At 35.4% G+C, this 12,393-nt stretch overlaps 1 protein-coding gene across 1 annotated transcript; it reads left to right on the top strand.

The window, feature by feature from the left end:
* Positions 1–8,055: 8,055 nt before the first annotated feature.
* LOC117333518 lies at positions 8,056–10,825 on the top strand. The gene is made up of 3 exons (XM_033892840.1): positions 8,056–8,355; positions 8,679–8,864; positions 9,136–10,825. The coding sequence occupies exons 1-3, from the start codon at positions 8,082–8,084 to the stop codon at positions 9,321–9,323; spliced, it is 648 nt and encodes a 215-aa protein (XP_033748731.1). The 5' UTR covers positions 8,056–8,081; the 3' UTR covers positions 9,324–10,825.
* Positions 10,826–12,393: the final 1,568 nt, after the last annotated feature.

Genomic DNA, 12,393 nt, shown 5'->3' with positions numbered 1-12,393 from the left:
AATAACCACAACAGACACAAGTATAAAAATTCCTAATATTATGTTCCAACATTAATTTCAGCATTCCTCATGAGTGATTTATTTAACTCTGAAGATTGTATCGAATAATGTTGTTTTATACTCCGATCATGTATCCATAATGAGAAGGCAGTCAATGAAAGTGTTGTAAATAAAAAAAAAATGGAGCGGGTCGGTGAGGTAGGGAGGGAGCATCATAACATCTAATTCAACCCCTGATTTGACATTGGTGATCAACTGTCAAGGTTTCAGGTCAAAGGTCGCACTCGATCGAACTGACATGTTATTACTCCAATAGTAAATATTCACATCATAGTAACCCATCGAATTATACACTTTATCAGATTTTATTGGTCACTGGTCAAGACTAAGTAACGTGTGTCAGAATGCCCTGAGGATATCTTATGTCATTGTAATATGATCACATTGCCCCCGTTGTGTCTACCTGTTTGTTTATAAGTAGTTAACATACGTGTTCCTCCTTATATATTCGCGTTGACCTTTTTTCGATTCGCCTTCCATTGTTATGAGAAGTTGCTCATCAAATTCCACTGAAGAACCGGATGTTCAGAACCCAAAAGGTCGAATGTTTATACAAAATGCCTACGAACCTTATTGCGAGACCATCACTGTGGAAACTGTAGTAACATGGCTGTGAGAGTATTTGTAGTTAGATTTGTGGGAGTAATTATTTAATGTTTATCCTGAAAACATGCAATAGACGTACCCAAATCCCCATCACTCACTTCCCCCACATTCTCCCACCTCCGCATCACGTCAGCAATGTAGTTGTGTATTGTCCATATAGACATTTCCGGCGTATTTTCCCCCATAATATAAAGATTTTGAAATACACTTCTTGAATTTCAGAAAAGAAAAGATTTCTTAAAATTCAAACTTATAAATGGAATCGTATTATAAGAAGACAAAAATGCAGTTTTAAGTAATTATAAAGAGTTGATAGTGAAGGAAATACATTTTTTATAATGCTCTGTCTTTTTAGTATGTTATTCAATGAATGTAATTTAATTACATGTACTATTTTAACAAGTTTCAACTTATATTTTATACCATTTTATTTACCATGTTGAATATATTTTATAATTTTTGATTAATCTTTACTATTGTGTGAGTCAACTAATGCTATTCCTCACATAAAATTCAACTCGGTGTATGTTTACTATGCAAAACATATCAACCTCCGAGAAGTTGATTACTTATTCCTTGTTCTATTACTTATTCGATTCAGCCATTACTTATTCAATTCCTTCATAACTTATTCAATTTCAATTTCTTTATTGACCGTAGGCCTTGTGGCCCATAAGTACATGATACAAATACACAATACATGAAAATGACAATGAAACAGCAATGAAATACATTGTGGAGAACGGGTTACATATGTAAAAATCGAATCTTATTTGCTTCGAATATGAATTTACCCAGGTTACATAATTCTTTGGTATTACTGACACTTAATAACTGTATTGATTTAAACATTGATGGCTTTTGCCAGTAGTACTTTTTAATTAAACGAATTCTTAAGTTGTTGTACATATTACACATTAATAAAAAATGAAATTCATCTTCAACTTCAGTAGTTGAATTATAGACTAAACAAAATCTCCTATTTCTTTCAATATTTTTATAACGACCCGATTCAATTGCTAAATAATGTGCAGACAAACGAAATTTGGATTGACATATTCTATGCTTCTTATGCATATACTTGGTTAGGTAAAATTCTGAACAATATGCTTATATAAGTAACATTTCGGTGAAGTTACTAACAAACTTCTCAAATATTGCTGTGCTTGATCAAAAATTCTTTGACGAATAAATGTTAACATAGTATTTGAATTGTATGATGACTGACATTGCCACACCTCACCAAAACCTAAAGAGCATAATAGCTCTTCAACATAACGTACCCAGTTGAAAACTAAACTGGTGTTTTTATTTAACAAAAACTTATATGCAGAATTTAAAATACAATGTTTGGTGTCAAGTAATTTGAACCAGTTTTTATTATCCTAAATTTTCTTGTGTATTCCAATGGGAGGCGTCCAAGTTCCAAGTACACCATCGCACTATTTGTATAATTTTTCACTTTAAGTAACCGTTTACAAAACATTAAATGTAAATTCTCGATGTCGGTTCCTTTGCTGGAACCCCACACTTCACATGAATAACACAATATACTACTAACGTATGTGTCAAACAGACTCAACATGGTGTTATAATTCAGACTCATGTTTGAACATTTTGAAAATAGGGCGAACATAGCCTTCCGTCCTTGATCAGACAGCTGTTTTTGAATACTATTAAATTTATTATTAAATCTCAAATCCATCATTACATATTCGTTTCCCCTTTACTAATTAGCACTTCAAATGGTTCAAAACTTATAATTAAACGTTCCCATTACCTATTCGAAGATTATATTCCTTATCCATACCTTGTTTCAAATTTGAAAACAAAAAATAGAATAAGAAATTATAGTATATCCAAAAGTACAATATGCAAAAATACATCAAACAAAATATGTACCAGGCCTTTTGTAACACATGTACTTGGAACGTCAAAAAGACATAGGCGAAACTCCAAGCTTGAGCTCAGTCATTGTACCCTTGTACAGACGAGATGTATCTATCAGGTAACAAACAAAGCATGCCCATATTTGGACATGGTGTTTTAATGTCGATACGCTAATGTATGTGTTCATGAATGTCGCCCTTTATCATTCATGAATGAATGTTAGCAACAACAACACATGCTCTTGAAATATATAACTGACGTATTTACTCAGAACATATCTGGAGGAAAAGCAGTATCCAATGGTCAAGAAATTCACAATTTTCGTAAAGCACATTTAAAGCCTTCTTTCCATGAGGAGATTTTTTTACTTTACCATATCTTGATATTGAAAAGATTTTTGAAATTACCTAAACGGCCTTCATGATTCTTGTGCAATATGTCCATTACTGTCTGTTGCAATGGTGTTACATCTTGATGGTTCACTGTCGGTTCGGGAGTTTGGCAAGGCGGGTTTATTTATCTATTTATTTAATTGTTTCACAAGTTCTATGTCTGCTATTACGTCCTAGCGGAGTGATCTCAATATATGTATATTAAGTTGTCATTGATAAGCTTCTCGTCGACCTTCAGACTATGAAGCAAACTTTTTACTACTCCAGCGGGGAATCCAACTGTAGCGGACGACATTTCACTGATTTCAGTGTCACCGTTAGCTCTACAGCACACCCTTGATATATGCTATACATACAGTTTGTCTCGGAAACTTTCGTTCAACAACACAAAACCTGTTTTAGTTTCGGGAACTTTGTGCTAAGAAGCAATGCATTCAAATTTTACTAGATTCTAGATTTCTATCTCGCGAAAGCGTATCACTTCGGAACAGACTCGACGCCGATCCAGACTTCTACAGATTCAAACGTATACACAACACGTACAGTGCTTTACATCTATTCAAGATCCCAACCAACGTTAAATATACGAGAGACGAATATTTAGTCTGCAAACTTATTACATCCGTGTGAAATGACACCCATCGCTACGGCACCGACGTCAGAACCCAAATTGGTGACGTCACAGTGTACTTAACTTCATGTTTGAAGTGCTTGATTACTTCATGGCCTTGCAAAACGTGAACAATAAACAACTCCTCAGAAACTCTCGTCTCCATCCTCCTGTCAGATTAACTCATCCTTGGCGAATTTCATCCGAAGCGTGTTATATTTCTGGGAAAGCAACACATACTTACGATGGCCGACAAGAGCCTGGCAAAATGAAATGAAAAAACTGTAACACTTTTTTTCATGGTACATTTTTTTCACTTCTTTTTGTACCATTGTATGGTACAGAAAGATGTGAAAGCGAAGTTGAAATGAGTCAGTCGCTTTTGTATCTTTTTGTACCAAAAAGCGGCCGAAAACAGCCATGGTACAGAAACATATGAAACGGCCCGACATAAAGGTTACCGAGTTTGACAAATGACTCCCAGATAAAGCTGTCATCACATACCCTGCCAATTAGTATCCCGGAATGTCTGGCTACTAAATGATCCAATCGTCATTTATATTGATGTGGGGCCTGCAAAATGGTCAATTGTCTATTTTAACTTTTAAATGACTTTTCATTTTAAAAATAACGTCTTTAATTTTTTTTTCCAGTGAGGAATTATTTGTACTTACATTGTCAATGTATCCAATCTGCCTCAACTTCTCGAGTAAAAGAAACTATATAGACACCGATGGGGTCCGTTTTGGGGAAATGGGACCATCAATTTTATTACGTAATAAAAACTTCTCGAGTAAAATAAACTATACACACCGATGGGTTTCGTTATTACGCTTTTAGCAGTGAAATATCGAAAATTAATCATTCTATAAAAGTGATATTTAATCAAAACCCTGCATACGACAATGGAAAAAGTTAAAAGATGATCCGGTATATTTTGCTATGAAAATGTAATAAACAGCATATCTAACAGCATCTTCAATAATACCAAATGTATTTCACTCATGTAACTAATATTTTGATATTTTTCACGAATGCACAAATATCGAAATATTAGCCCCACTCGTAAAATATAGTTGGTTTTACTGAAGACATCGAGGAATATATATATATTGTAAGACCATTAGAGAAATGCTGTAATGATTTTTCAATCGTTCAATTGTTTATCTCTAAAATGGAAATGACGACATTATACAAGTTTAATTTTATAATTCTTAGCCCCAAGGTACACCCCAATACACTATAGTTTCGACTCGATTTGTGTCCTCAGAAGTGATTTATACACTTTTCGGCTTGGTGTGACGGTGTTATCAAACCTTTGCTATTCGGGGTCAGCCCTGGTCATGGTGTTGGATGACGACATTCCGATGATTCTGATGGTACAGTTTTTTTCACATCTTTTGTACCACGAATGGTACAAAAAGATATGAAAAAACTGTAACGTTTTTTTCTTTGTACACTTTTTCATATCTTTTTGTACCAAAAATGGTACAAAAAGAAATGAATTTCTTTCAATATTTTTATAACGACCCGATTCAATTGCTAAATAATGTGCAGACAAACGAAATTTGGATAGACATATTCTATGCTTCTTAGGCATATACTTGGTTAGGTAAAATTCTGAACAATATGCTTATATAAGTAACATTTCGGTGAAGTTACTAACAAACTTCTCAAATATTGCTGTGCTTGATCAAAAATTCTTTGACGAATAAATGTTAACATAGTATTTGAATTGTATGATGACTGACATTGCCACACCTCACCAAAACCTAAAGAGCATAATAGCTCTTTAACATAACGTACCCAGTTGAAAACTAAACTGGTGTTTTTATTTAACAAAAACTTATATGCAGAATTTAAAATACAATTTTTGGTGTCAAGTAATTTGAACCAGTATTTAATTATCCTAAATTTTCTTGTGTATTCCAATGGGAGGCGTCCAAGTTCCCAGTACACCATCGCACTATTTGTAGAATTTTTCACTTTAAGTAACCGTTTACAAAACATTAAATGTAAATTCTCGATGTCGGTTCCTTTGCTGGAACCCCACACTTCACATGAATAACACAATATACTACTAACATATGTGTCAAACAGACTCAACATGGTGTTATAATTCAGACTCATGTTTGAACATTTTGAAAATAGGGCGAACATAGCCTTCTGTCCTTGATCAGACAGCTGTTTTTGAATACTATTAAATTTATTATTAAATCTCAAATCCATCATTACATATTCGTTTCCTCTTTACTAATTAGCACTTCAAATCGTTCAAAACTTATAATTAAACGTTCCCATTACCTATTCGAAGATTATATTCCTTATCCATACCTTGTTTCAAATTTGAAAACAAAAAATAGAATAAGAAATTATAGTATATCCAAAAGTACAATATGCAAAAATACATCAAACAAAAATATGTACCAGGCCTTTTGTAACACATGTACTTGGAACGTCAAAAAGACATAGGCGAAACTCCAAGATTGAGCTCAGTCATTGTACCCTTGTACAGACGAGATGTATCTATCGGGTAACAAACAAAGCATGCCCATATTTGGACATGGTGTTTTAATGTCGATACGCTAATGTATGTTTTCATGAATGTCGCCCTCTATCATTCGTGAATTAATGTTAGCAACAACAACACATGCTCTTGAAATATATAACTGACGTATTTACTCAGAACATATCAGGAGGAAAAGCAGTATCCAATGGTCAAGAAATTCACAATTTTCGTAAAGCACATTTAAAGCCTTCTTTCCATGAGGAGATTATTTAATTTTACCATATCTTGATATTGAAAAGATTTTTGAAATTACCTAAACGGCCCTCGTGATTCTTGTGCAATATGTCCATTTAATACTGTCTGTTGCAATGGTGTTACATCTTGATGGTTCACTGTCGGTTCGGGAGTTTGGCAAGGCGGGTTTATTTATCTATTTATTTAATTGTTTAACGAGTTCTATATCTGCTATTACGTCCTAGCGGAGTGATCTCAATATATGTATATCAAGTTTTCATTGATAAGCTTCTCGTCGATCTTCAGACTATGAAGCAAACTTTTTACTACTCCAGCGGGGAATCCAACTCTAGCGGACGACATTTCACTGATCTCAGGGTCACCGTTAGCTCTACAGCACATCATTGATATATGCTATACATACAGTTTGTCTCGGAAACTTTCCTTCAACAACACAAAATCCTGTTTTAGTTTTCGGGAACTTTGTGCAAAGAAGCAACGCCTTCAAATTTTACTATCTCGCGAAAGCGTATCACTTCGGTACAGACTCGACGTCGACCTAGCCTTCTACAGTCTCAATCCTATACACAACACGTACAGTGCTTAACACCTATTTAAGATCCCGACCAACGTTAAATTGACGAGAGACGAATTTTTAGTCTGCAAACTCATTACATCCGTGTCAAATGACACCCATCGCTACGGCACCGACGTCAGAACCCAAACTGGTGACGTCACTTAAGCATTGAACTGCTTTGATTTGGAAGTTATGGGCTGATGAATGCCAACTGAACAAAGGCAAATTTAATGAAGCGCGCTAGTTCAATGCTTATATTTACATTTGACAACGAATTTGAAAGATTATATCCAGGAATTTTACTCTGATAATGAATGAACAAACTTTTATCGTCAAAGACGGAATAGCCTTTTCAACAGCCATATTTCGTTATCGCCGACGTGACAAATATGACGTCACTATAATAATGACGTCATAATAAAGATTTGGAAGTTATGGACTCATAACTTCCAAGTGAGCTTGGTAAAGTTATATAGTGGGGCTGCAGTGTAAATGTAAATATAGTGTACTTAACTTCATGTTTGAAGTGCTTGATTACTTCATGGCCTCGTTAAACGTGAACAATGAACAAATTCCCCGAAACTGTCTTGTCGCCATCCTCCTGCCAGATTAACTCATCCTTGGCGAATTCCATCTAAAGCGTGTTATATTTCTGAGAAAGCAGCACATACTTATCTTGAATGAATAATGTAAACGCGTCTCGATACGGGTTACACATTCCCTAAGGAAGAGGCCCAGTAAATTGGTTATATTTTTTATTCTTTCAAATTCTTACATTTTTCGTTTGAAGATAATCTGTCCATTCATTGTCTTTTTTTCTGTACTTAATAATCTCCGGGAAAGAAAGATTGATAATTTGATCATAGAAAGTTTCTGCAAAATTTCATAAAATAGTTCATGGGTTTCTGAGAAGAAAAGCTGTATCAGATTGATTCAAACTGAGTTGTGATTGTGTGTTCTCTGTCTGTTTACATTGTATTTTATATCGATGCGCAATTCTAATCACCGTGCGTAATTATTACAAATTAATAGCATTGAACTTGTTCAACTTTTCACCTAGTGACAATGCACCGTAAATGTAAATATTTAACATTGAATAACGACAGAAAGGGGTCGAATTGATAGAACCTACGTATAGTACAACAGAAATGCTCACATGAAAATCAAGCACGTTGTCAGTGTCTCGTTTAAAATGATTATTTAATGTTAACAGGAGCAATACCTTCTAAGGTAGCCTATTCTCCTGCAGTAGTCGATGACCTCGCTACCCCAACGGATGTCCTGGAAGTTGACGCTCCGAGATGTGGCCAGGATTGCTATGGAAGCAACAGCTGCATGTCGTTTGCCTACGACGCAGCTAAAGGGCAGTGCATGAAATATGGAGGCAACTACTTTGGGAATTTCCAGAATCACTCTGGAAAACGATATCCGATGGACATCCCTCTCTACACTCGTCCAATGTACTTCTTTAATCTGTGTAGGTACTAATATGAGAACAGTAATGAGATAACTGTATTAAATTATATAACAATCTAAATTATAATAAACCTGTAATCTGTGTAGGTACTAATATGAGAGCAGTAATGAGATAACTGTATTAAATTATATAACAATCTAAATTATAATAAACCTTTAATCTGTGTAGGTACTACATATGATAGCATCAATAAGATAATTGTATCAAATTAAATAACAATCTAATTTCTTCATGTACAAAGAAGAGAGAAACCCTATTTCATACACGAAACACAATGATTGATATAAGTAATGATATCGAATTTAACGACATTTACTGTACAGCACATGCTCTTGACCGGGGCTACAGAATGGATAGAGAGGCAGGACTGTGTTACAAGGTAACCAATGGAAACGCGTCCCACGACGAAGCCGAGACTGTCTGTTCTAATGACCAGGCCCGACTGCTGGCCATCCAAACCACAACACAACTCAATGCCATACTGGACTACATCAACTCTACTAACGCAGGTTAGTGCATCTATATGTAAGCTCGTTAGGTCCATGTAATAAAAAAACAACAACAAACAAAAAAACAACAAAATAAAACAAATACAAAACACTTTAGGTTGTATACAGTAATGCTTCACTGTTGTGTAGTATTTGCAAGAGTGACAGCTTCAACTTTTAAATAATACTTTTCTGTATCTGTATCATACAGGTCCGCTCTGTTTGTGGTATACGTTTACGTTCTTACATGTAAATGGTCGAAATCAATGTAGATTAACTTTTTGTGTTTTAGAATCCAACTTTCCGTTACATGTGGCTGGTTCTGGACCGGAAATGACGTACTTCAACACAAAGCCGATCCCGGATACCTTGTTTTCCGTCAATGGAACTATCGCGCCGGGCAACTGTACCCAGTTAACCTCGACTGGCCTCTCAAACGGACTCTGCTTGGACACACTCTCCTTTGTTTGTGCTTACTGATGTGGAATCGTTCGCTGAAGAAGAACCAGTAGACTGGCCACCTGTCTCTAGGATATCCGAATTTTGAATAGAAATAGGCTTTATGGTTTTGATCTCGAGGATATATCAGATAAATACGGGGGAGAAAATCAAGGATTAACATCTAGTGGAGCAATTCTTAACCAGAAAGCTTAGGGGCTGGCGGCCAGTTTAGACAAGCAGTTTCGTTTTCCTTTCACCGTCCGGATGAAACATATAGCCACTTCAGTCTTACTTGTTGATCACTATCACATGAACCATCCATTCCCTGTTGATCACTATCATACTATCATATGATCCGCCCTTCCCTGTTGATCACTATCACATGACCCATCCCTTCCCTGTTGATCACAATCACGTGACCCACCCCTTCCCTGTTGATCACTGTCACATGACCCATCCCTTCCCTGTTGATCACAATCACGTGACCCACCCCTTCCCTGTTGGTCACTATCACGTGACTCATCCCTTCCCTGTTGATCACTATCACGTGACCCTACCCTTCCCTGTTGATCACTGTCACATGACCCGCCCCTTCCCTGTTGATCACTATCACATGACCCGCCCCTTCCATGTTGATCACTATCACGTGACCCACCCCTTCCCTGTTGATCACTATCACATGACCCGCCCATTCCCTGTTGATCACTATCACGTGACCCACCCCTTCCCTGTTGATCACTATCACGTGACTAAGCCCTTTCCTGTTGATCACTATCACGTGACACACCCCTTCCCGGTTGATCACTGTCACGCGACCTACCCCTTCCCTTTTGATCACTGTCACATGACCCACCCCTTCCCTGGTGATATCTATCACATGATCCACCCCTTCCCTGTTGATCACTATCACATGACACACTCCTTCCCTTGTGATCTGTATCACGTGACCCGCCCTTTCCCTATTGATCAAACACCACCCCACCTTACTTTCCAACATGGATACAATGCTTAGAAACATAAGTGTTACATTGAGTCTATCATGTTTTGTGTTAAAACGTGGGTGTGGTTATCTATATATAACTAGCTTGATAAAGAAAATACGGATGCATATTTTATTTTAGCTCGTATATATTCTATTTCAACCGACCTTTATTGTTTCTTAGACTTGTCGACAGTGCAATAAAAGGGAGGTTACTGGTACTTTCTTGATTATATATGAAAAAGAGAAGTTTAGGTAGAGTTACAATACTTACAATGCCATTAAAGCGATAGGGTTTCACTCGTACCACCAAGCTATATATTGAAATGTTGATCTCATCCAACACCTTGAGTATCCGTTCAGATACAGCGACGTTAGACTAGATAGCTACGTTTACACATCTTAACATAAATACAATATCTAAAACACAAAAAAGATAATGTCACCATATGTGTAAACAGACACGTCCATATGATAATAAAAAATGGATGAATTATGTGAAGGACTAGCTCATTTATACTGGCAGAGCTATACAGTTTATGACAAATATAATAGACGAACATTCAAGCATATATCATCATTTTCGGGATTGCCAGAAGAGGAATCCCAGAAACCTTTATAAAGTACATCATGATGGATTTTGCTTAGAAAACGAAGTCACAAACGAGGAATCTATTTTGGATTCAGCGTTTTCTCATAAGAAATGCAAAAGCATTTTTCAATTTTGCTAATACCACTGACTGAATTAATGTTCGCGACAATTATGATTTCCTGAATAACTATTTTCTTTGTAAATATTTTGTACTCTAGTTAATGAAGAATCAAAGAGTAATGATGATACAGGATTGTGATACAAATCATTTATTAGTACAGGATTGGGATACCGATCATTTTTTAATACAGGATTAGGATACAAATCATTTATTAGTACAGGATTGTGATACCGATCATTTTTTAAAACAGGATTAGGATACAAATCATTTATTAGTACAGGATTGTGATACAAATCATTTATTAGTACAGGATTGTGATACAAATCATTTATTAGTACAGGATAAGGATACCGATCATTTTTTAATACAGGATTAGGATACAAATCATTTATTAGTACAGGATTGTGATACACATCATTTATTAGTACAGGATTAGGGGACAAATCATTTATTAGTACCGGTTTAGGATACAAATCATTTATAAGTACAGGATTAGGGTACAGATCATTTATTAGTACAGGATTGTGATACAAATCATTTATTAGTACAGGATTAGGATACAGATCATTTATTAATACAGGATTAGGATACAAATCATATATTAGTACAGGATTAGGGGACAAATCATTTATTAGTACAGAATTGTGATACCGATCATTTATTAGTACAGGATTGTGATACAAATCATTTATTAGTACAGGATTAGGGGACAAATCATTTATTAGTACAGGATTGTGATACCGATCATTTATTAGTACAGGATTGTGATACAAATCATTTATTAGTACAGGATTAGGGGACAAATCATTTATTAGTACAGGATAAGGGTACAAATCATATATTAGTACAAGATTAGGGGACAAATCATTTATTAGTACAGGATTAGGGTACAAATCATTTTTTAGTACAGGATTAGGGGACAAATCATTTATTAGTACAGGATTGTGATACAAATCATTTATTAGTACAGGATTAGGATACAGATCATTTATTAATACAGGATAAGGATACAAATCATTTATTAATACAGGATTAGGATACAAATCATTTATTAATACAGGATAAGGATACAAATCATTTATCAATGAAGTCACGTTTCCTTATTTAGATTCGTGTTGCCCTTTTGTTTGTTGTATCTGTAATATCTTTAGATACTGAGTTGGTATTGTATTATATATTACATTGTTGTATTAATAATATCTTTTTTTGAAATTGATGTGTTTTCCCAAGACATGATGATAATTTGAATAATATTGCTCTCGTATTTTCTCTCTCTTGTGTTGATATTGTGATTCAATCCGTGTGTGTCGACGAATTGTCAGATTTTGTCCTTATTGACGCTCCCAACATTGGGTTACGTGTATAATACGGTATAGTTTATCCTTGTGTAGGATGTCATGTCCCTTTGTTTATGACG

The sequence above is a fragment of the Pecten maximus genome, chromosome 8 (assembly GCF_902652985.1).
Source record: "Pecten maximus chromosome 8, xPecMax1.1, whole genome shotgun sequence".
NCBI lineage: Eukaryota > Metazoa > Mollusca > Bivalvia > Pectinida > Pectinidae > Pecten > Pecten maximus.
The sequence above is the reverse complement of the archived record's forward strand: the minus strand, read 5'-3'. Positions and strand labels throughout refer to the sequence as shown.

Excerpts from the sequence above, each read along its gene's own strand:
- LOC117333518 (XM_033892840.1), top strand. The coding sequence starts at position 8,082 with ATGTTAACAGGAGCAATACCTTCTAAGGTAGCCTATTCTCCTGCAGTA. Across the intron at positions 8,356-8,678 it reads AATGTACTTCTTTAATCTGT|CACATGCTCTTGACCGGGGC; the intron begins GTAGGTACTAAT and ends TTTACTGTACAG. Across the intron at positions 8,865-9,135 it reads CATCAACTCTACTAACGCAG|AATCCAACTTTCCGTTACAT; the intron begins GTTAGTGCATCT and ends TTTGTGTTTTAG.